Raw genomic sequence first — 26399 nt, 5'->3', positions numbered from 1 at the left:
GTCCATCCTGCTGCACTGTTTGTCTCCCAGAAGAGAACAGTTCAGTCACCTGTAGTCTGCACGGAGCTGGATCAGCCCAAGAGAAGAAAGTCCTTCTCTAAGCTGAACAGGCAAACCCACTGCTCACTCGTGTTCTTGTATCACATAGGGTCTATTAAGAGGGCCATCTTCCACACTTTCTGCAAGGACGTAGTGCAGGCTTTCCAGTCCCCAGCCCCACAAGCCATCTCAGAGACTCCTAACTCCTGCGGGCCAATGGGGAATCTGACTAGTGTGACTGAGTGATTACCCCCAAAGAAAATAAGTCTCTAGCCATAGAAAGATGAAACCACCATAATGTATACATCAAAGCAGACTGCACCAGAACTGGAGCCAGCTGTGAGATGCCTGCTTCAGAAGCTCACAGACCTCATAGAGGTGGGTAAGTTGCTTTGAGCCTCGGACTGAAGCCTCCTGAATTTTCTGATTGAGACAAGTGGGCTGCATGTTTGGAATTAAGTGTCAGAAAAAGTAACCTCCACATGAGAAAGGAGGCAAGGAGGACTTAGATTGTTGATCCTAGATGAGAATTCCCTTTCCAGAAAAAAACCGTGTCACTTCTGAATCAGTGCTTATTATCCTTCCAAGCTCTTTTCTTCTCTTTTTCTTTAGCTCTCTTTAGTTGGATTTATGCACTACAGGCCATAGGAGACAGGCACAATGGCCACATAGACTACACACCTCTTCTGTTAACAGGTAAAAGTCTAAAGCAAGGCAGTCTCCTGATGAGAAGGCAGTCCTTTCTCATGAGAAGGTTCTGTACTATTTATTCCTGAAAGCTACTCTTAGCGGTAAAAACAAACAAACAAACAAAAAAACACCACAAAACCACCAATCCTTGCCCTCCACAATCTGGAAACAGACAAAAATGCAAATATGACCATAAAATACATATATCTAGTGGGGGGAAAAAAAAAAAAAACCCACAAAAAAAAACACAAAAAAAACCCAACACAACAACGAAAAGCATGGATAGTAAGTTAGGAGCTCCCCACAAATCAAAAATGGCATTGTGGGATACCTTCTAAACCACCGCTGGATTGCTTCAGCAAGCTGAGTTGAACCATGTGCTCAGTGGGAATCAGCAACAGTTCATGTAACAGTGGACATGAGGAGAGCGTGATCACTTTACTCATCTGTCTTCATTGTCCCATATCTTCTTTTCCTTCACTGCAAATCCTTTCTATTCCAGCACAGCAATCTATCTGCTTCTTGCCTGATTCCAGATCCATCCTCTGGTGTGGTGCCGTTCTACAGTTCCTGGATATTTCCTCATTGTCTTTTATAACCTTTATACAAACTTTTCCTGATGTGAAACAGAATTAAGCCTTACAGAAGCACAGGCTTGCTCACCCTGTCCCACTGATAACTTCCATCAATTGCCAGCTGTTCCCTCTACCAGCTGCTACAGTGAACTCCAGCACCACATGTAGGAACTACTAATGTGTCTTTCCAACTATCTGCTTTAAGCCACAGAACATAAACTTCATACTCTAATGTCACACCACTGCTTACATTTTACGCTGACATTCCAAATAAAGAAATACTTTAAAAAGATGTCTTTTCAAATGGTTATTCTGAAGGAAAATATAGCTCTAATGAAACGTGAGAACGATGAAAAGATTAATGTAAATGCATACTGAAATATTCTCTTCTTTACATTCGCTAACATCACAGCCATCTTACTGAGTAAAAAGGACAGGATGAAACAAATAAGAAGCTTGTTTTTACTCTCACGAAAAAAAAGTCACTTACCCTAAATGAAAACTCAAGATTTTCTCCTCCCCAGACTTCCATTCCTGTGTCATATGAACCAAGATAATCAAAATACTTCTTACTCACAGAAAACAATCCGCCTGCCATGGTGGGAGACCTGTAAAAGAGAATAATAACTCTAAATTTAATTAAAAGAAAAGGAATTTAAAAACCAACAAAATGAGTTAGAAATACATTTTCACTGTCTATTTTCTCAGACTTCAGGATACAGAGTAAGAGGCAGCTACTGATCAATTAAGTATTCTACTGTGAGGCCATTTGAACTTAATGTTCTGCTAACCAAACTGTATCAGAAATGAGTTTCAAAATATATTAAAATAAAAACATCAATGAAATGTGAGAAGACAAACGTTATGCAAGGATAGATTTTTGCAACTGTAAATCTTTGAGACTGGTATTAAATGAGTTGCCTGTTACTTCAAATTACAGAACATATGTTCTTTGTGGTAGAATTATTTTAGTCAGTTCTGAAATTCTAAGTGCAGTATACTTATAAATTTTACTTAAGTTGTATGTAAACACAAACCTGTGCTTTAGTAATTAATAACAATATTCCTGATTCCATTAATAACAAGTGGAAAAACTCAGAAATTAGCTGATCAAAATTAAGTAAATGTAGCCTCAGAGAGATTTTTTCCTTCAAATATGACCTGCCCATCTGTATTTCTTTTAATTGTTTACTATCTTTGACAAAAAAAAAAGAAAAAGAAAAAAATAGAAGTCCAAATTGGAACCATTCTGGCAGGGCAATGCTTAAAGGGCACAAGACACAGATCAACAGCATGGTTAAAGGATGTACTTTCTGTAGAGTGGTGTATGCATCTGTACAGAAAATTGAATTTGTTTAATATTGCTCCTAATTGTTTACAGCCTCAGAAAATGACCCTCTTTAAAGTGCCAACCACATTATGCTGGTTGGAACTTAATTCACCTGACACTTTATGAATTTTACTAAATTTCAATTGATATAAGAATTAAAAAATGCTAGGTCTGCCATCACTTATTCTTAACATGTCAAAACTAATTTTACCAGCCATCTTTTTGATGCAACACAGTCTTATACTGTCATACGTTGTTTCAAAGAATGGAAAGAGATGAGGTGAGACAGAGAAGAGAAAAAGACTCCATTAGCTGTCAAGCTCTTCTGCCTCACCCCTCCTCTAGTCTTTCCAAACAGTGATACCACTCCCTAAGCACTGCTGCTTTCTCCAGATAACTATGCCACTCAGCTCAGTCACTGATCCACCTTGAAGCCTTATCATCATTTTCCCCTTGGCATTCCAAAGACAATTCCTTCTTGCTGGGAAGAAAAACATTGTATTTAAGCTAGAGGCTTTTACTTAAAAGTTTTTTTTTTAATATGCATATTAATGTATGCTGAAATAGTCTGATTTACTGTCTCACTTTTCCTATTAAAAAAATCCTGTTTTCTCACAGTTGAGGATAAATTCATTAATATTAGTGAAGCACAGGATATTATTATCATGATAAGTGACCTAGAAAAGACTGGGGAAAAAAAAATAAAAAAAAAATCAATCATTCTATATCTGTTGTAGGTTGTAAGATGACAACTTTTAAATAAAGAAAAGGATGTGACGTTAAAAATGCTGAAGAGGTGCTTCATTTCTCACAATGCACTGCTGAAATACAGCAACTTCCATGTCAAGTATAGCAGACCCTCAGCTATCGGGATTTTGTCTACAGTAAGTACCCATTTGCTAGAAGCACTCTTTGAACTTTCTTTACCTAACCTAAAATTCAATACAGGGTGATGAATAACACCTATGGATTTCAACTCTTGCAAACAGAATTAAAACCCACCATGAAGAAGACACAATCTCCTTCAAGTTAGTCCCTCAGAAACTATGGTGGGCAATGCTAAACCATTTCAACCCAAATGAGGAATCTGAAAACTGGTTCACCTTTGAAAACAGAGCAAGGAGCCACCCCTATTGCTACAGCAGAGAGAAAGTCTTCAGAATGACTTCTGTCTTCTTATTGGTTGACAATTTTTTTCTTCTTTTCATTGCTGACCAAGACATGTTTTGTCACAATGTAGATCTCTTTGTTTTGCATACAGGATAACCTCCAGTACTAATTGAGAACATACAACCCTTCTTTGTGCTGCTAAATGTCTGTTGGGAGTGAATCTACAGGAGTAAGTGATTACTTGTGCAATAAGGATTTCACACAACAGATTACAAGAATTTCAGCTTCTAGAGCAGTATTTTTCCTGGAAAGAAGCTACTCCAAAAAAAGGGAACCATACAAAATGCATAATTTCAAACTAAGTGGTAAGCACTCACAATATGTTTTTTCAGGTTCTGACACTTCCAACTGAAATGAAAAGTACTCACAACATTCACAGTTTAAGAAAAGGATGCATAAAAATTAACCTGATCACATCAATCTTGGACTTTCTTCGTTTCTGTTCTCTCTCAGGGGTTGTGTGCCACGTGAAGACCAATCTCCAGTCAAATCCACCAATCTGTGGCTCACCAGCATTTCCCAAGTATTCAAACGTATTCCAGTCAATAACATCAATAACAGGGCATACAACAGCTGATTCTTCTTCTGCGATCCTAATGGTTTTAAAAGAAGAAATAAGCACATTAGGAGAGAACATATTACTGAGAGAAGCTTCTAATAATTCCTTTTACTACAAAACTCAAAACCTAGAGCAGTCAAGAAAAGAAAACAATGGTTTTCTCAACCAAAATTTCTCAACTCATGCTGCAATATAAGGAAAAAATGACTACAAGAATAATCTTTTTGTTGTTGTTGCTGTTGAGGATGCATTAGGATGGACTCAGGCATCTGGCAAGGACCACACTTCCTGGACAGTGGAAGTGTGATATGCCAGATGGCTTGTGATTACATATCCAGCACCTGGCTCAGCTGCCATATTCAACATCACAATCACAACAAAAATGTCTGCGTTTTACATGTAGCTGCTTCTGAAGTACTTATAAAAAAGAGAAGAATGAAGTAGGATTCCTGGATCATATCAAAGGTGAAAGTGTGTAATCTTTTGTCATGATCATTACCATTCTCCAGGGACAAATAAGATAGCTCCATGGCCCTCAAAATCAGTTTTTCCTATAAATATGATAATCTGTAAAAAGTTACACTGAACACTAGCACAGTAATTTAAAAAGATGCCATGAATTCAAAACAAAAAAAAAGATTCACATCATATGATATTAGATCCCTAATAGTGAAAATATCATGAAGATGGCCTCAAAAAACCCTAACACTACAAGACAGTTAAAAGGACAAAAAAGATAGTTCTGCAGAATGACATCACTATCAGCAAGTCTGATCTAAAGATAGTTGAGATCTCTATCACTACTAGGAACACATCAGAGCAGAGGACATTCCTTGCAAGCAGGCTTTGGCAAGAAGATAAACTTCCTCCCATTTCTCAGTATCATTCAGGGTTTTCTGAATTCCTTTCCAAAAGTATTTGCCCTTAAAAAATGTAAGGAGATTCTTTGCCTTTGCCTTAAATTCTGGAAAGGACTCTTTTAGTACTACAATAGATCAATTCAAGCATGAACACTCAATCAAAGGCTTTTTTCCTAAATCACTCTTTAGTAGTCTTCTCTACATTACTCTTAAACATCTCTGGTTAGTTCAATCAAGAAGTGCTTGTTTGACTTTTGAGTCTTCTTTTAGCCCTGCATCTTCTGATTTATGCATTCCACATAAGAAGAAAAAATGAATGTGTTAGATGGTCAGACAAGACCTGATGTATCCATCATTCAAGGGCAGTTCGTTTCTCACGGGAATATGAAGCTCAAAATCTGCAGGCTGAACAGGGGGGTCTGACTCTGTTACGCTCAGCTCTCTGAAATTAGAGCAGCTTGTGGTGGTTAAATACTGCAGAGGACAGAAGTGGCTCCAGAGGGGTATTGTCTGAGCTGAAAAAGACTGCCTTAAACATGAAATGGTCCCTTCTTGTTGCCACCAGGGAAATACAACACAGCCATTTTCTTCTTTAAAATCCCCCACTGAAGTGCTACTTGGCAGTCTGCACAAAAGGGCTTAACAATATTTGTATATCTCCACTTTCACTTGCATAAAGGTTATGCACAAAGCAATGGGAAGGATGTAAATACAGAGAAAAAAAACTCCCTATCAAAAGTAAAAGAGCTTAGTTGATCATTAAGAGTGAAAAAATATATATTTGGCACATGATTGCAGTTATGAAAGGAATCAGCTAAGTGAAAAGTCATCACTTTTTCTGTAGAGTAAAATTTAACTAGATGGTACAATGTAGAAACAGATTACAACTAGAGAGATGGTTGCATTGCAAAATTCTAACACTGACATATTGCTTCCATAAATTTGAGCCAGTGCCATGTAAACAACTGCTCAGAGATGGACATTTGCAGCTAGAGCAAAAAGGGCATAGGTTCCAAGACACATCCAGAACTAACTTTTTACAGAAGGCAATGTATTACACTCACAATTACCTAAACTGTTTCTCAAGACTACCATCTAGTGGTTTGCAAAAAGAACGTGAAGACATTACAGAAATGATTCCACTCCTATACGCTGTTTTTTAAGAAGGCAGTCATTAAAATCATAGTTATTCTTCGATTTTTATACTTGTGTCATTCTTCACATTATCTGTACTATACAGTTAACCAAAATTTATCTGGAACATATCTATCGTGAAATTTAGACAAAAATAAGAATAAATACGACAATTTTAAGAAGAAAATAGTTATTCCAGATACAATTTCAAATGCAAAATGGAGTGTTTCTCTTGACAATCTCACCCCACTTTTGGGTAGTGCTAGATTTTCTAGCCTTTCTCTGAGGTCTACGATATCTGAGAAAGCATCTTTACAGAATGCAAATCATAACTTGAGGAAATGATTTTTTATTTATTTATTTTGAAATGTTTTTGAGAGAGTTCATTTCCTATATGCTGTATCTAAGTGATCTGATTAAGGTACTGAAACTGTTCAATAGTGATAGCACAGTGGGGTGATGCAGTGGAGTGCTCCACTGGCTGGATATACAGTAGGAAAAGCGTTCTCTAAAGAGCTCTTTGGGTACTGGCTATGTATAGGTAAGGTATAACGTAAATACTTTTACCATAAAACCAGTATTCTGTGTTCTTGGTTTTATGGTGTCTGGTTTCCTTTTTGCCATTTTTTTCCCCAAATGTATTTATTATTAATGGAAATTTTCTAAACTATGCAGATCTGCAATATAGATGAAAAACAACAGAAGTTCAAATTACAGTATCTCAGCACAGATGGTGTGCTGACATAACATTAATTCCTCTCTACTTTATCTACCCCTCTGATGCTTTGTATCACAACCAGATTGAAAAGATGGCCTAGCTCATCTTCAGACAAGGAAGGTGGAGTTTATTGACTTCTCCTTCAATCTGCTTCTGTGCACCTTGTCCTGAAAAAAAAAAAAAAGATGACTCAGATCATCTTTTGAGATGATCTTCTTATCCACCACTCAGGCTGATATCCCCATTTCTCAAGGCAGTTTCACAGCTAGGGGGTGGACTCTCCTCCTTGAAAACAAAGTTTTCACTCCTCTGAAGAAAAAATAAAAGCAGCCTGGTCCACACAGAAAACAAAAAAACAAACTCTTCATGCTCCAGACTTCTATTTTCTAGCTCTCTTTCAGGAGAAAAATTGCCTGAGGGACCAGACTGTGATAACCTCTGACAAAAGTCTGTGAAGAGTGATTTTTTCCCTGCAAAGCCAGAAACACGCTAAAATGACTCTTCGTACTGCCACAGCACAAAGTCTTGATATACCTTTCCAGAAGTGGTTCCAGCCAGCCCTCATGGCATTCACAGTGGCAGTCCAGGAAGGTCAGAATGTCCCCTTTGGCTACAGAAGCCCCCAGCAGTCGAGCTCGAACCAGTCCTTCCCTCTTGTTCGCACGAATAAGACGCACCTTGCGTAAGCCAGCCACATAGTTTTCCAAAGGCTCCTTTAAATGGTCTATAATGACAACAAAAACATATATACAGTTCTGTAGTGATTGGTTTATGGCATGTTAAAGAGCGCTCTTTCTTGATCATTATATGACATAGTTGGTGCTTTACTGTCTACACTAAGAAAGGATAAGAATGGACAAAAATTGGTTCCTTTTAAGAAACTGAATGCTTCATAGTTGCTCTGTTTCTCACTTCCAAGTTATTAATTTTGTCTCAAATGTGAAGGTTTTACCTTAACACAAGGTTTTATTATTATGAAGGTTTTATTCTTAACACAATTCACCTGTGATAGAAAATGACAGCACTGTTACGTGTTCCATAATTCACATAGAAACAGACAACTCAGATGCTCCTTACTATAACTGACACCAGTATAACCTTGGAGCAATTGAAAAGTGCTCAAAGGAGCACAGGTGGAATGCTCCAACAAGGCTGTAGTTATGCACATATGGAAGCATTCACATTACAACAAAGCAAACATGCCCCATTCAAAAAATGTGGTCCAGAACTTGAAATTTTCATTGGCTTCCAAAAGACAAAACATTTTTCAGCTAGATACCTCTGCTGCAGAATTTCATGGTGCATTACCAAAAGAGATCTATTTCGCCCGTGGACTAGATGACAAAAAAAAAATAGAAGGACAAAACAAAAATCAGCATTATTTAAAATTATTCTTTGTACCTTTGTCACTGTAATCATCTACAAGGATAACTTCTTCTAAAAGTATATCTGGAGATGTCTCAAGAACGCTATGAACAGTTCGCAGAAGTGTTGACCAAGCCTCATTATAGAAAGCTATCACAACTGAAGTTTTGGGCAGGCTATAGTAGTCATATTTCTTCTCTTTGCACCTGTAATCAAGGGGACAACATTTAGTACAAGTGCAAAAACACTTGTCAGTTTTTAGAAAACTGTTATCAAATGAATATTTCGTACCTTTAAATTAAGAACACTTAGAGGAACTTAACAAAACTGTGAGTACACAGAGTAGTCACGCAAATACCTTTAGAAAACTGGTCTTCCAGAATCAACTAAGACTAGAATTCTGCAACTCCCCAAATTATCTAAACAGAAAAGTAATAGGAGGCATTCTGGGCTGGTGTATACAGTAGTTGTGGTTAAAACACCCCTTGCAGACTATAGAAAGAAGAAAATAAGGGGAAAAAAAAAAAAAAAAGGAAAAATAAAAACACGAAGCATGGTAAAAACAGCATAAATTATTGAGAACCTGTGTTTTGGAAAATAAAACAGGTGCCAGACAGTAAAAACGTAACTGAAGAAACAGAAACATATAAAGAGAAAACAAACAAATACCAGTCATGTAACTATGAAATATGTACACTAAAGCATAACTTGGGAAGACCGCAGAACTGTCAAGATATAATAGTGAAATCACAAAAAAACAGTCTTAAAAATGCACAGTTTTGACTCTGTGGAGAGCCAGCACGTTTGCAAACCTTTGGATTAAGTTCCAGAATGGATTTCCTATATATATGTATATATATATACGAGCTTCTCTAAATGAACATAAGGATGCCAAGAGATTTTTGGATGAGCCAAGAGTATAAGGATTCCCCCTATTCTGAAAGAATTTTAAAATAATGACAGAGTTTTTAGCATGGTTGTTCCCCTTTCCCTCAAGTGCCATATAAAGTTTTATACCCTGCAACAGCAGCAGTTTAGAGACCTGAGAGGCTTCCTATGCCTCCAGCTTACTGCCTGGAAGATGAGAGGGGCAGAAGGACACATTCCTATACATTACTGGGTACCAACAGGTACAACAGCATGTAGGGTATCCCTCCAATCAAGACAGGTTATCAGTAAGTTGTCCAAAACACAATGAAGGAAGAAAGCAGAACTGACCAGGAGCAAGTGTGACAGCAAAATCCATGAGTCCCATTTACAAGAGGCAAAATTCCTCAAAACACACACGCACTGATATGAAAACTGCTAATCTTTAGCACAGCAAGACTACATTTACTGACTGCAATGCTGTTGTGATAATAACAAGATAATAAAAAGAGAATTCTCATAGATTTATTTAAAGATTAGGTAGTATTTATTAATATCTGAGGTGTTGTAAGAGAAAGTGTCTATATCTGGGTAAATAAATCTAAAATTACAATTCTCAAGAGAAAAAAAAAAAAAGATGTAGAATAATTTTGTAATAAATACCTGAAAATGAGGAAACAAAGAGGAGAAATGATAATTGGGTGGAGGAGGAACACAGACGTGTGCTTCTCAAACATGACAGGAATGCTATATAACAGCATTCATTTTACATGAGATATGCATGCATACACACACACACACACACACACACACATACACATTGAAGAAGAAAAGCACTTATCCCCCCAGGCTGCACCAATGCTAAGACATGCTCCACACAGAGGTGCCTCACACTCATGGCTGGTGACAGAAGTCATTTATTTTGCCAAATGTAACATTTTTTTTCCTCTAAGAACAATGAAGAAAAACCAACAACATGAATCCAATTTTAGAAATACATATTTTCTCTAGCCTACTGTAAAGCAATTATGCTCATTACTGCCAGAAAAAAAAAAAAATCCTGTTATATATCACAATCACTTGCACTAGGTAATTTCAGTTCATTTCTTGATGGAAACAAATTCTTGATGGATCATTACCTACCCATTTTAGAAAAATTAAGGAAAGAAGAAATAAATAGGAGAAAACCTCCAGGGGAGTTTTCTCCAGAAAATGTCTCAAAAAGATTCATGGAATATTAAAGTTGCATTCCCTTATGCGAAAAGAGAAAAGAAATCCAAAAGGTCTAAAGAAGCTTATAAGCCTAATTATAGATTAAAGACTTCAATGAATTTGCCTAAAAATCACATGCTGGAGACAGGAAACATAATTTGGCAGAGAACAAAGCAGTCCCCAGACTGCTCCTGATTCATTGTGCATTGCTGCCTCCTCCATCAAGTATTACTGAGGCTGCGGAAAAAAGTCAGCCTCTCATGGAGCAGACCAGAGCCCATATTTCTCAAGAAAGAGGCTAAAGTCAAGAAAGAGGTTAAGAGGAAAAGCATTTTGTAAAAAAGAGCGACTTATTATCAGCATGGCGAGGAGGAGAGCTGGCTCCTCAGGCTGCCTGTGCCTGCTCTCCATCCCCCTAACAGGAATGCCTCCATCACCTGTTGGCATACTCCAACATGCAGAGCAGTACAGAATTCAGCTTCTTACTGCATTACATTCATTTGTGGGGAAAAAACAATCACCAGATACGCACTAGCTAACATTTTGCAACTTCAAAAAAAAAAAAAAAAAAAAAATTAGAAAAAATTATCATTCAGCTACTGTGCAAAATTGCACGTCCACCTTGTAAGTTATTTCCAAGACACATACCCATGACTACCTTTCTACTAAACTGCTACTAGTCTCAAACACTGTTGCTAAAATGAAGTGCTCTTTTCCTTATCTTTCTGTATTGAAGGAAATTTCAGAGAGTTTTGCTCAGACTTAGGAAAGAATGCCATTGCGAAGATCACAAACCTAAAGCATTTAAATCCTGGAAACATACCCAGGTAAGAAAAATATTGTAATTCTCAGAAATAAAAACGTTTATAGGTGTCGTTGCAGAATAATTAAACAGGAGACATATCTACAGTAAACACTGACACCTAACAAGAAAAAAAGAAGCTTAAAAAAGAAAAGACTAAAGACAGGAAACTCAGTATCAAAACCGGTCATCTTCTCCCTTTTCCAACATCTACTTACAGCAGAACCATCTTCACAGTGCTTCTTCTGTATTCATCCTTGCAAGCTGCCAGATGTATTTTTATTCCCCATGTGTCACCCAAGTATTCAAGCATTTATTTTCTACGTGAATCATTTCACTCCTACTTTGGGTTATTGAGAAAAACAAACCCAAGTCAGTTACAATATGTCATTAAAATGACAGGGAAGATATAAGCTGGTGACAGTAGCTCAAAAATATGTTTTTGCAGCTAGAGAACGTATATTTATACTATCTATACTGCAAACTGCTTTCAGTTCCTCACTAAGGCCTGCGTTAGTGCTACCCCCAAATGCCCAGCACTGACCTGGCCCAGGACGGGTGCCATGACAGGAGCAGATTAACCATGCCTTATGGCAGCTACCTGAAGACCCAGTACTGTCCTTCAGCCAGCTCTGTGTGTCCACAAAGACAATCCCTCTCACCCTTCTTAGAATATTTATCCAGGATAGACAAACAGGCCCTTGTAGGCCCACACCTCTCCTCTGTCAATAGAGATTTAACTGTAGGGCAGATGCTTCACTTTCCATGGCTAAAGTTAACTGAGAGGAAACTACCCAGTTCCTACTGCTGGCTGATACACCACCCAGAACATTGCTATCACAACTACCAAACAGTTCATAGAAACACCCTGTAGGCATAAAGAAATGAGCTGCTTGTAAATTTGACATTTCTAAGCATGGAAAATAAACACAATAGGTCTGTCATGAATACAATATATGTCCCATACGTTACACAACTACTCTCTCATTACCTTATTCAACTACAGGGATTTGATTTTGTTTATACATACAGAGATAAGCACTATATATATTTATACATATATATTTAAAAACTCAATAAAATTTTAGAAGTGTGTATATGAGAGGGTATTGCTTCAGGAAAGCAGATGTCTCTTACTCAAGCTGATTTTGAAAAAAAAATTACAACACCTGGATCAGTCACTGAGAAAAAAAAAAAAAAGAAGTAAATTCTAATGGCATTCAGTCATGAATCTTTTTATTCCTAGATGAGATGAAAGAGAGGATAATGCAGGTACACATCTTTCTTTCAGTGAGCACAAACTTAGAACCACATTCACTGTCTTCCATCCCTCCTGGATCTCTCCCTACTGCACCTATTCAAACATATAACTTCCCCAAATAAAACCTAAAATAACGCAAGTAAAGATGCATCACTATAAATCAAACGTCTTGTGAGGTTTGGGTTTTCTCTTTCTGCATTTGCAATTTACAGTCTGAGACTGTGAGGCTGATGAGTTTAATAATTTAACCTTGGCATCTACTACGCTACAAAATTTTCTGTTAGTAAGCATTGCAATAGGTTATTTATTAGAAACTAAAGAGACATCAGGCAGGAAATGCCTAAACAAAATTCAATGGGCTATTCTGGAGAACATTTATGTCAATTAATGTAATTACTCAATTTATTTCAGTGTAAGGAGCTGTTCTCAGAGATGTGTATCTCTAAGCAGGGAGAGAGAGTGTGAACGTGTGTACAGCAGGCACGCTGCCATGACTTAAGTAGGGTTGCTGACACGCTTCGGTGCAAGACATTTCCAAATTTTATGTTCTACATGCCCAGCTACTCATATTTTAAGAAAAAAAAAAAAGTAAGTGAAAGTTTTCAGAAATTTGTTAGGAATACAGTCTGCTCACAAGCTATTTAAGATTTTGTAAATATATACTTCTCTTTTAGAATAGACAGACTTGAACATTTTTTAACGGAAAAAAAGGTAGTCTGCTGAAAATCTAGATGTTGCAATTATTCTCAGCTCTCTGCACCAATACATTTAGACCGCTGACATTTTCTTTTTATTTTTTTATTTTTTTATTTTTAATATGAATGCCCCAAACCATAGGGAAGCTCAAGATTCTTCTTCTCTCAAAAAGTTCCTAATTTGAACGTGGTTAAGGTGTGGAATTAAAGGGTGCCCATTTAGTGAGAAGTGTGCTCAAAAGCAGCACTTTGTTGGCTCTGAGAAAATACAGCTGATCCACACCTATGGCAACAGCTGGGGGCATCCAAATCCGCTTTCATCTTCTTCACTTCCACTCCATAAACTGCAGAAGTACCAATGTGAGAGCCTGCCAAGACAAAATGCCTCCCAAAGGCAGAGGACTAAGCTGCGCTGGGGCCCTGCTCTCCCTCTCCCTCCCCTCCAACCATGAGCACCTCAAGCTCCTCAGCACAACACAGAGTGCAGCCCTGCTTTCTGAGCCAACCTGCACTGCTACTCAGGCTGTGATCTCCTCCAGGATGAATCTGTGCTTGAGTGGCCCTTCCTTGTTCCTCCTTAGGTGAGTGCAACCTATGGATAAAATCTGTAAGCCAAAAGCCACACAGCTCTATTAAATCAAAATCCTAGATGTGTAAGCGCAAGGTTTTCAATGCAATTAAAGGATATAAATCAGGTTACTCTTATCTCCTCCAAACATCACCCAATTTTTCAGCCTAATATATTTTCTCAGATGAAAGCACCTTGAAGGAAGCGTCAGTTCTGCTTAAAAATTAAGAAGCCTCAAGGCCTCATCCAGACAAGGAATGCAAAGACTGCACTTGGTTCTGCACACCTCCTCACACCTTATGGAAGGTGTGTCTTGCCCTGCTTAGCAAAGAGAGAGCTGCAAGCTGCTGGTAACAGCCAGGACAGACAAATTAACAGGGCAAGGCCGAAATGAGTCAACAGGACAAACTAGGGATAGAGGTCAGATCACTCATCACCTGCTCCAGTCTGGAACAAACTATGATGCAAAGACCCCTTTACCCCCCCAGATCACAACACAGTCTATGAGGCTGTAATGCAATCAGGTCCTAAAATCCACAAATTCAAAAACATCCATAGGCTCACCTGTACACTTACATTCTCTACAGTCTTCTAAGAAACCTGTAGAAGTTCTGGCCCAGATTCTGGATGTCGGTAAGAAGGCATTTCCACATGATTAAGTGAGGAAAAAAATGTGTTTGTTATTGTTGTTCTTAAGTATTTTTATTTTGCTGATTTGAAACTATGTTACTCTTTTTCAAATGGTTACCCATGCTTGCAATCTTCTTCCAAATCTGTGAGACACACGTAACATTTGTACCAAGCTGTACAATTCCACACACATTCAAAAATTTACTTTTAGGTGAAAACTGTGATTTCACACACATACATTGAAAAAAAAAAATTACTTTTAGGTGTATAACTTGATTCAAGACAAGAAAAGCATTTTGCAAGGTAGTACATTAGCTGAAAGTTATTGTAACCATCACAAGCAGCAGGGTGCAGATGCACCTGGACTTCTGAGACACAGTGTGTAGTGAAATCACAGTTTGAAAAAAATTAGAGAAGAAAACGTCATCACTTGTGCTTAACTATCACTGATCTGGAAACTGTGTCACATTAAAACAAAACCAACTCAAACCAAGCAGTCATCTAGAGGTCAGAGGAAGCTGAAGAACTCTGTAAGAAGCTGCAAAGGAAAACAATCAAGAAATAACACTGATTTCTACTGGAAAATGCGGGAGGATGACTGTTAATTAAAAGCAAAATGATAAAGGGTCCTTACAACCCAGACCATTCTATGATTCTATAAAGAAAACTTGCACATTTTTAGGGAAAATAGGAAACAATATCTCAAAAATAGTAAAATATACAAAAATACCAAAGCAGAGTATACTAAAATATGAAAGTACGTGCATACAAAAATACCAAAGCAGTCATGGAAGCATCCCTGTGTTCTGTATTGCTACAAAACACAAGACTGCTGATTTAAAACAAACAAACAAAACAGTAATGCTGCAGATGTATTACTCCTCCATATAACCGCAGGAGGAAGGAATGAGTAATCCCAGTCACACACTGCTGTGTGGGTCCAAATCTACTTACAAACGTGAAGAATCCTGCAAACTAATGATAAAGTAATAACTAGAAGGTATTATGACCAACGTAGTTAAATAGCATTATAATTTCTGTAGTTGTTACCAATTATCCCCTCCAAAAAAAGCTTGGGGGAAAAAAAAAAAAGAAAAAAAAAAACAATCACCAAAATAATGACCATAACATTATGAAGATAGTAAAAGCATATACAGCTGCAAGTGTTTTATGCAAAACATTTGCCTGTACGTAGAAGTATTGTCTGTTTGGACTCCACTCAGCTGTAAAGCATGAACATATCTATAGCAAATGAAGCCTGCATGCAAATACTGCACTCACAAGGAAGGAGCAAGCCTGCAAGCTCAAGCTTCTGCAGATAAGCATGCCATGGAGTCCACTTTCAGTGCTGTAAAATGTGATTGCTGTTTTTTATTTGTCATCTAAAGATACTGTGGGAAGCTTGTGGGAAGCTTTCCTTTCCAGTGTGCTGAAGAGGAAAGCCCAGACTGCTATTGCAGCAGGTGAGCGAGGCTCCTGGAAATAGCAGCCTGCCGATCGCACCCAAATGCTAAGGTTGGAAAAGACCTCCATGATCACCTAGCCCAACCATCAACTCATCACCACAACACCCACTAAACCACGTCCCTCGGTGTCACATCTACCCAGAGCAGAAGAGGGAGAAAAGCCGGTCTCAAGGATTGCCCTGGGAATTTGCTAGCAAGATGGGTAGTCAATGGAATTGGGTGTTTACAGCACAGTAAACAAAAAAAAGCACAGTACCAAGATAGATTGTGTGAGACTCACATTCGAATTCAAGAATAGGCAGAAAAAGCAGTTTTCAAAGTTGGAAAAATCTTAGCACAACACTGTTGCCCATAGAATCATGGAATCATAGAATGGTTTGGGTTGGAAGGGACCTTTAAGATCACCTAGTTCCAACCGCCATGCTATAGGCAGGGACACCTCCCTCTAGACCAGGTTGCTCAAAGCCCCATGCAGCCTGGCCTTCAATGCATCCAACCTCTCTGGGCAACATGTCCCAGTGTCTCACCACCCGCACAGCAAAGAATTTCTTCCTAATATCTAGTCTAAATCTACCCTCTTCCAGTTAAAAAGTTAAAAGCCAATTCTTCTTTTTCTATCGCTACCTATTCTCATAAAAAGTCCCTCCTCAGCTTTCCTGTAGGCCCCTTCAGACACTGGAAGGCCGCTTTAGGGTCCCCTCGGAGCCTTCTCCTCTCCAGGCTGAAGAGTCCCAACTCCCTCAGCCTGTTCTCACAGGGGAGGTACTCCAGCCCTCTGATCATCTTCATGGTCCAAATTGGACCCAACAAAGAAGACTTGCAGGAACACACTATGACACTGAATGTGAAGAACCACTGAAGAGTTAAATCCAACCTGTTACTCCATAGTCCTATGACATATTTTGCTACTAGCCTTTTACAAATTGCACCATTTCATAATTCCCTGGCAAACTGTACATCCTTATTCACAATACTTTAACCAAAAGAGTACTTTTTCATAGGTTGATTTTTATATATATGCATGCATATTTGTACATGCATATACTTATAGTTCTAGCTGTCAACAGAACTAAAAAGCTTCTGCATGATGAAACAGTATTATCAGATGCTGATTACAAGCCAAGACAGTTAAAGGAAGCAGTAACTGTCTAAAGGAAATGACGGAAGCTATCACATTTTCCAGGTCTGTAATTCGAGAGAAAAAGAATCAGTTCTCAGAATAATGTATTATGGCAGTCTGTGAGAATAAGGAATAAAGACGTGAACATTTACATTGGCAAGGATATATTAGTATGAAAAACATCTCACGCTGAAGAAACTTTATAATAAAGTACATACAATCTGATGGAATTCATAATCAAATATGACATTATTTTGAGGGCTAAACTCAGGCCATATTCCTCTTCCTGCTTATGACTGCTGGACAAACACCTCTACAGCTTCCTTCCATCTTTTATCAGTAACTATTGCCACACTTCCGGTCTGATAGCAAGTCCAAGATGTACTACATACAACAGTGGAAAATATTTGTGCCACCTATTTCTGATAAAGCAACACCTTGTATCCATAATGTTGCAGAACAGGCTAAAGACTTACTAGTTTAGATATTTTCAGTCTTACAAGTCAAAATTCTCTGTGGCAGTACCTTCAAAATGGGTCACTGATGAATGTAGAAGGACATTAACATTAAAACAAGCAGAGGAGCATCCAAGGGTTGTTATCTATCTTTACTCCCATTTCTTTCCATCCCCCGATTTTCCTCGGGTCTAAATTTCAAGACTTGCCTCACACACATAAAAATGTGCTGGTACAGACCAAAAAGGCCACAATACAGTATCTGTTAATATCTGATGAATGCTTGATTTGAACTTTCCAGAGATGGACTTCCTTATACTTCACAGCACATGGATTCATGGAGCAAGGTGGTGGCTCAAGGTGCTTCATCCTCCTCATGCATCAAGCTAATAGTGCCATGGCTCAGCAACAGGCACCGCTCAGCAGCCTCTTTGTCTTTCAGGCCAAAGTGCCTGGAAAATGACATCAGTCCTTTCATTACAGAAATCATGCCATAAGCTGAACAGCATTGGGTCCAACAAGGTTTCTGTGAAACTTGACCAGCAACCCTTCTTCACTACAAAAAAAAGAAAACGAATGCTTTCCATCTTTATCCAGTTATTTATAAATGCAAGGAATTTTCACCTTACTCCACAGCTGTTTAAGGAACTCATCACAAGAAGACAACAGCACACTTTTTTTTTTTTTTCCCCTAATGAACTCCAGCAGGTTTGAGACATGCCATGCTTGGTAAAAGCCAGATTGACTCTATCTCAATAGATCACACCAAGCTACTACTAATTCTATTCCTTATCAGTTTCTAAATAACAAACTTAGGAGAGACCCAAGCCTTATTAGCACACAGTTCTCTGCCTCTCCTCTGAAATGCCACTTAAAAAAAAAAAAAAAAGTTGCATATTTGTCACTTTCTGGACATTAGGTACCCAAACAGTTTCACTGATCACATCTAGAAATGTAGTCTTCACACCACCTTGGGAAAGCTGAAGCATTACTACACATTTCCTATCATCACAGCCTCTCTCACCATCCCAGTGTTCATAAAGATCATTAAATTCTTATCTGGTTGGTCAAGCATTACCAAAATAAAACAAAGTAAACCAGATATTCCTTAGACTTGACATTTCAATCCATACAGCCTCTAATGGAATGCAAAGAATTTTTTGGCAGTACAGGCTTGTGGATACCTTTTTTAATGTTTTGGGGGCGTTTTTTGGACCTGGATCTCTTTAACGTTCTTCCCTCTTAAGGGAAGTAGTAACAACTTTATTGCAAAATTGTCTTTGGGGAAATTTTTTTATATTTGCTGTGGAAGTTAGATAGATGTTCTGTGATATTTCTGCCAAATTTAGATTTAACTGTGTGGAAATACACGAACAACTTCAGTGCACCAGTATATAGATACTAAAACAGTACAACACAGCCCTATCTTCAGAAAACAATTATCTCCAAGATTACGTCATTAACACTTTGCAATCCTTTGGCTTAGATATTTTATCATTTCAACATGCAAGTACTAAAATCAAAAACAGCACACCACCACAGCAAGATCCAAGATCCTTCTTATATTATTTCAAGAATCTGCCCCCTCTATCTATCTCAACAGCTCAACAACTGCAATCTTCCACTTCCTCCAGCAGAAGGTCTAGGAGAAATTGCAGTGATTTTTTGAAACAACTTAAACTCTTCCTGTAGAAACACAACGTAAGCCTCTGTAGATGCTATAGTCCCGTCTATAGACTGCTTCAGAAGCGACAGTATGAACACAGTATGAGCTAGCTAAGGTAAACAAGCCTGCTGTCAGGCTTGCAGTTACAGTAAAGAGGCCTTGCATTCACACTGCAATTTTTTGTCACTGTAAGATACATGTTTTAGATTGAACACTTGTAAGTAGAATTGAGTGAGCAGCTGTTCAAGACACAAACAAGAAAGAAATGTATGGCAGAGACAGGGCTCTGTCTTCTCCCCAGTTTCCTGTGACCACGAGCCCACTGCAAAGAAATCAACTAGCTGAGGTGGAAGGGACTTGAGTTGGCTGAAGGCACATACTCTAATTGGTCCCCTTTTCTCTTGTTTAAGGCTATCCTTCTCAGCAACTTTCTACTTGCTTACAGGATGAGCCACGTCGAGATGAACCTCTGAATCAAACACAGTATTTGCATAGGCCAGAAGCAACCATACAGACAAACTTTCAGCACCACCTTCACGACTACACCAAACTGTGGTTTGCCAACTCAAACCATCTGTCCAAGGTATCTAATCCTTATATTAAAGTTGCTGGTGCCATTATCTCTGGTAAACTGTCCCAACAACAAATTATCCAAGAACAAAGGAAGTGTGAAGTTAGATGGACTTTCAGCATTTAAGAGGGCACTTAGGTATCATGAAACAGCAGCACAGTCCCAGTAAACATGTACCTGAACTTTCTTTGTGACAGAACAGCCCAATTCACATTGTGTGAAGTACTTGAGTGCAGCGCAAAGCTGAATTCTGGGAAGTACAATATTTGTAGAGTTGGGAGTGGCTGGAAAAGTACACTGCATGCAGTGACCTAACCGGGGGACGACCGGGATCTGCGCGGTGCCACGGGAAAAGGCTGACACCACCCTGCAGAGATCAGCCTCTCTTAGACTGCGCCATGGCCAGCGCCGTGCCCTCGTCTGCCTTAAGGAAGAGATCAGTGGCACAAGCGCTGACAACTTCCAGTCTATGAGATACGCGGTGCTTTTAAAGCGGTCCGCGGAGAAAAACGATACTACGATACTGTACCAACAGCTCTTGAGTTTTCGAGGGGAACTGAAGGCTGTGCCCCGCTGATCGCCGCCACCGGACACCTGCTGGCCCGGGGCAGCCGCCGCACGGAGCCGTGCCGTGCAGGACAGGCTGGGCTCGGCTCCTCGCCCCGCCCTACAGCCGCCTCTCGGATCCCGGCGGTACTCACAGCGGGTTCCAGCGCTCGGGCAGGCGGCGGTGCAGCGAGATGCGGTCGCTCAGGTAGATGTTAATCTGGTGCCGTCGGATGCTCTCCTCCTGACGGCGCTTCTCCGCTGGGCTCAGCTCCAGCCGCACCGCCCGGCCCAGCTCGCCCAGCGCCCCTGGCTCCGCGTCGGGCTTCGCGTACACCGGCTTCCGCAGCTGCTCGGCGTCGGCGGGCGGCGGGGGTGGCGGCGGGGCTCCGCGGGCGGCGCGGCGAGGCGACGGGCCGTGCCGCCAGGCGAGGAAGCCGAGGGCGGCCAGCAGCCCCAGCACCAGTAGCGCGCTCCCGCCGCGGGAGCCCCGTCCCCGTTTGCCCCAGCACATCCCGCGGCCGACGAGGCCGGCCATGCCGAGCGGGTTGCGGGGTTGCGGGCGGGGCCGGCGGGGCGCTCTGCCGGACGCGGGCGCAGGCACGCCTTCGCTTCGGGCGAACTCGGCCAAGTTTTCGCGAACCTGCACAAGCCACGCAACTCAGCCGGCGCCAATTCCCCGCCTCGCCAGGAAACCCGCCCGGCTCCGCCGCCCGCGGCTCCTCCCTCCTCTCCTCCCCGCCCCGCCGCCGGCCGCCCCGCGGGGTAGGGAAACGTGGCGGGCGGAGCGGATCCAGTGGCAAGGCCTCGCCTTGGGCTGTGCTTCGTAGGGCAAGTGAAATCCAAATGTATTATCCTCATAACGGGCAGGCAGTTTCGTGACTTGACACAAGTCCTTCAAGAAAAGGATTTGGAGGTGTTAGCTGTCAGCTAAGGTGAGTCAGCAGTGTGCCCAGGTGGCCAAGAAGGCCGGTGGTATCCTGGATTGTGTCAGGAATAGTGCAGTCAGCAGGAGCAGGGAGGTGATCGTCCCTCTGTACTCGACTCTGGTGAGGCTGCACCTCAGTACTGTGTTCAGTTTTAGGTCCCTCACTACGACGAAGACACTGAGATCCTGGAGCGTGTCCAGAGGAGGGCAGCAAAGCAGTGAGGGACCTGGAGCACAGGTTGTATGGGGAACAGCTGAAAACTGGGATTGTTCAGTCTTGAGAAGAACAAGTAGTGATGAAGCACTGACACAGGTTGCCTGGGGCGGTGGTGGAGTCACTGTCCCCGAAGAGTTCATGGAACGTGTGTATGTAGCACTGAGGGACCCGGTCAGTGGACATGGTGGGAGTGGGTCAATGGTTAGACTAAATGATCTTAGAGATCTGACCTTAATTGATTCTGATTCTAAAGAAGCAACTTAGCATTTAGTCTCAACTTTGCAGTGTATTTTATACTTAACAAAGTCTGTGCTCACTTCACCCCTTAATGGCATTCAGCCCTCCTTCTCTAAGCTTCGGATCCTGGGGCCACGAGGTTATATAAGAACGAGTGGTTTTGCTGTTGAAAAAACACAAAAGCATAACGTAAGTGATGAATTTCCTCTCTCAAGAGTAGCAGGAAACTGAAACAGAGATTTTGAAATACTACAAAGACTGGCTGTCCTCAGCTTGTGGAGGCCTATGGAGATCAGCCATGCCAGGACTGGTCATACCCAGGGGAACAGGATCTAGCCAGCCCTGAGGTGTGATCAACAGAACTGCAGATTTCTGTGTGGTGCTAAGGGAGGAGAAAACCTGGCTGCCACTAGGCAGGGTGACAGCATGCCGTTATGAGCTGTTTTAAATTTTAGGAGTTAATAAATATTACATGTGGCAACAAACATTGAGTTTGTCAAGTACTGTTGGAGGCCTTGCTCAGGGCAGGAGGATGCTGAATAACAGTGAGTCATCCCGATGCTGGCAAACTACCAGTAACCAAGGAGTTTAGGTAGATTTGCAGATGAATGTGTATGTGTATAGATATATATATATATATTTTATTCAGCAATACAGTAAATCTAGTCAGATATACATAAAATCTTGTTTCAAAACATACGTACGCGTTGGAATAACTTAAGGGTTATGCATGTAAAAATGCTTTCCATCCAGCTATTAACTACCAAAATGCTGGACACCAAAACATATGTTGTTTAAACAGGAAGGCATATCTAGCAAGACAGTTGGGTAGCACCAGTGATGGCATGCCCAGCAATTGTGTGTTCTTGTTGCCTGCCAGCCTTTCTGAGCAAAGGCAGCCTTGGTATTGAGGTTACAGCAGGGATTCCTTAGTTTCTAAGTGGTGGAGATGTAAACCCTAAAGGTGCAGCCCACATATGTAAATTGGGAAGATATGGATTTGAAGGGTAGACTAGTGGATAAGGAATTAGTTGGATATTCACAACCAGAGGACTGTTGTCAGTGGTTCTATGTTCAGGTAGAAGCCAACGACAAGTTGTGTCCCACAGGGGTCAATTTTGGGATCAGTGTTCTTCAACATCGTTATCAGTGACATAGACAGTGGGATCAATTTTCCCCCAGCAGGTTTGCTGATGACAGTAAGCTGGGTGGTACAGCTGATACAATAGAAGGAAGAGATGCCATCCAGGAGGACCTAGGGAAGCTTGAAAAGTGGACCAACATGAATCTAATGAGGTTCAAAAAGGCCAAGTGCAAGGTGTTGCACTTGGATAATGGCGATGTCACATATGTGTGGGAGAAGAATTTGAGAGCAGCCCTGTGGAAAAGGACTTGATGAGGGTGCTGGTAGATAAGAAGCTTGACATAAGCTGACAGTGTGCTCTTGCTGCACAAAAGGCCAACTGTATCCTGGGTAGCATCAAGACGGGCGGCCAACAGGGCAAGGAAGGTGCTTTCACAGAGGTAGGAAAGGTTATAGTAGGTAAAACACCAGGTCAGCTCTCAGTGGTAATAATGCAATTAGGACATATAGCTGACTTTCTGTGGTTATTGTTGCTATGAGGAATGAATATAAGGCTAGTATGCTAGTTTCCCAGGAAGTATTGTCTAAGTACATAAATCTGAGGAAATTCAGGAAGAGAATGTACAGTAATGGTGTTTGTGCAAAAATAATTCAAGATAAATCATTTGCATCCACAAAAAAGTTTGGACAAGATGTAAAATATGTGTAATCAAGGACACCTGTTTCAAGCCTTTGTTAGAGTTTGTACAGTTTAATCAAGGTGGGAAGACTGAAATTTCTGAGCTGAAATACCTAAGGAATAAAGACACAGGGAAAACTTCTGCTCTAAGTGTGAAAAAAAAGCCCCAGAAAAAAAAATAGAGCATTAATAAGGTAAATGACTGTTGTACTATCCATAAAGCTTGTGTCAACATTTTAATAGAAAAATAACTTTTCAGAAATTCTGAAAAGTATTTTCCAGGTTTAATAATGAAATTAAAAAAAAATGATTTTGAGATTTTGTTTCAGATTAGTAAGAATATTTATTGAGTTACAAATTGTTTTGAGAGTTTTAGTTAGACAGAAGTAGTGCAACCGTATAATTAATATGAAGTCTACAGTTACTTTTCTAGGAAGATCTAACATGCCTTTCATTATCAAAATTAAAACAGAAGATTGGTGGAATAGTTAATACATTCGAAGGGTTTATTTTTAAAAAGTAAAAGTGTTTTGGTTTGTTTTGTTGTTTTGTTGTTTGTTTGTTTTTGTAAAGAAAGGAAACAAAGTATTAATTAAGCCTTTCAAAAAGCAGTAAAAGAAAAAACTAAAAAACAATAAGATGTAATATGTAACTGTCCATTGGAATTTGCATTATAGTGAGCATAATTGATGAAAATAGGAGAATATCTGTTGCTCACTGAAATAGACTGAGATAATTAGTTTACCTAAATTACTTGAGCTTGTTAGAGAAAAATCTATAAGTTGAATTATTTTACATGTTTACTGTTACTAAAAGTTATTCTTCCCTTATAACAATAATAACATGTATCATAAAAAAAAATATATAGGAGTATTAAGTTTTGCAAAGGCTTTAAAATTTACCTCATCCAAAGTTTTATTTTAAAATGTATTTTTTGTTGTTGTTTTTATTAGATCTGTACTTTTATTCAAAATAAAGCAAAATTAAAGACTGGAAATGGAGTGTAGAAAAGTAGGAACAAACAAGGAACTTTGAACAAACTCTGTGCTCAAATAGCTTCCTAAATTCATTCTTTGTGGGGAAAATAAAGTTCCAAAGAATGTCTTTCAGAATAACGCTTCTTGTTTCAGTAACAACCAATGCTTGGGTGTTCTCAGATAAAATGAAAAAAAATATATATCAGAGGAACACAATGTACAAATACATTGCAGGTGGATAGAAAATATGTTCAGGGAAAAGATTTAGCCAAATAATCAACCATACATTGAAGGTAGCTGTGGGCTGATGATGGGTCATTATTCACAGTCATTTTAACTGGGCGTAGAACAATATTACCCTGCAAGCTCTCCTGGTTCCCACCTTGACTGTTATTCTCTCCTTTACCAGCACAGGTGTATGCCTGTCCCTTTTTAAATATTATTAATCATAGCACTTTTTTTTTTTTTTTTTTTTTTTTTACCAGGGCCAAGGATATTTTTTCTAATCAATATATTTGTGTGAAAGTGTCATCATTTGGCACAGTTCCATAACGCAAGTGAAACATGAAAGGAGCCGGGTGCTCATTTCCCTGCCATAGGTCTATGTGAGAGATGGGTACTCAGCTCTTCTTGGTCCTGTGGGGACCCTAGTTTTATAGGGCAGCCTTTGTGCTAGGAGAGAATCCAGCTGCATTGCAAGGATGCATAGCACATCAGAAATTTAAAAGGAAGAACAGGGTATGGAGGTCTAAAAATAAAATTGGTTAAAAACACAGACTTAGTGAGTGAGATAGAAACCGTGAGCTATTTCAGGCATCTTGTACCAGACTGAGGAGTGAATGCTGCGTAATTCTGATATTGACATGTCAATAAAAACAGGCTGATTTGTGGAGTTCTGCTGGTACAATACCTCACCTGTACTGGTTTGCAGAATACAGTATATGCATATGTATGTCTACATGTACATGAACACATATACAAAATACCTTACTCGAATAACTATATGCAAGCCAAGGTAGCTTAAAGATAGTAAGGATGTGCATGCCAAAGACATTGGTCAGTGGATTACTTCCTGTGGGTATGTATTGTTGGTACATATATAAATGTTCTTTTCAGGTAAATAGAAAGCATGAACTGCAGACAGTAGACGAGATCCTTTATATGAAGTCATGGCTAGCAAGCTTGAGTATCAGGAACTATTGGAACAAAACTGCAGTTCTGTGCACACAATATGGTGTAACAGGACCTGTTACTGAAGGAGACTGTTCAAAGTCTATTGCTTTTTAAATCTGCTATCTCATACATTTTGGTATCGATGCAGTGAATTGAAATACCGGAATCCAAATAATTGTTGAAAATTTAATCAACACTGTTTCATATTCAGAAACATAGGTGAAGTAATTTCATCAAAAAGTTATAGCAGCTGTTGTAGTAGACAAAGTGGAGACCTGGTATACGTAGGTTGTTCTGAAAGTAACGCCTCCTATTTATTTCCATGGAAATTATAACAGATGCAAAGAGCACATTAATACTATTTAATAGAGCAAACTCTCCACTAAAGTAAATGAATTAATAAACAAACATAGTCATCACCCTTAGCTATGCATTTTTGCCAGTGGTGAACAAAAGCCTGCATGCTGCGCTCATAAAAATCTGCACCTCTGGGAGGTGCTGCACTACTTCACTGTGGTCACATCCATTGTTTGGTCTAATCAACATTCAGCAAGCATCAATGAGTGCTGATGGATGCCATTTTTTCTGCGTGGAGGAATTCAGTGACAAACTTTTGCTTCATTGACACTTCCATGTCAGATGCCGTTCTGTCAGACTGCCCCTCTGTTGCCATCTGTTGCACAGCAACAGAATGTAATGGGATATTGGTGGGTAGGTTCAACCTCTACTGCCATACTGTCAACATCTGCTTCTGATATCATGAATCCACGTAACAAAATGGGAGGCATTGCTTTCAAAGCTGACA

The 26399-nt window shown here is 39.8% G+C and overlaps 1 protein-coding gene across 3 annotated transcripts in view; it reads right to left on the bottom strand.

The window, feature by feature from the left end:
- The window catches only part of GALNT12 (polypeptide N-acetylgalactosaminyltransferase 12), a 44535-nt gene extending 23505 nt beyond the window's left edge, over window positions 1-21030 (bottom strand). For 2 of the 3 annotated variants that reach the window (XR_014882381.1, XM_085220591.1), the window contains exons 1-5: window positions 20455-21030; window positions 8477-8646; window positions 7610-7799; window positions 4212-4397; window positions 1795-1912 (exon numbers count right to left, since the gene is read on the bottom strand). Coding sequence is in view for 2 of the 3 variants with exons in the window: in XM_085220591.1 (XP_085076717.1) it covers window positions 1795-1912; window positions 4212-4397; window positions 7610-7799; window positions 8477-8646; window positions 20455-20837 (1047 nt within the window). In the remaining variant the exon portion in view is untranslated. The remainder of the gene's footprint in view (window positions 1-1794; window positions 1913-4211; window positions 4398-7609; window positions 7800-8476; window positions 8647-20454) is intronic. The other variant, XM_085220590.1, reaches the window with a different exon arrangement.
- Between the last annotated feature and the right edge of the window lie 5369 nt (window positions 21031-26399).

Source organism: Meleagris gallopavo, chromosome 3 (assembly GCF_905368555.1).
Source record: "Meleagris gallopavo chromosome 3, MGAL_WU_HG_1.1, whole genome shotgun sequence".
NCBI lineage: Eukaryota > Metazoa > Chordata > Aves > Galliformes > Phasianidae > Meleagris > Meleagris gallopavo.
The sequence above is the reverse complement of the archived record's forward strand: the minus strand, read 5'-3'. Positions and strand labels throughout refer to the sequence as shown.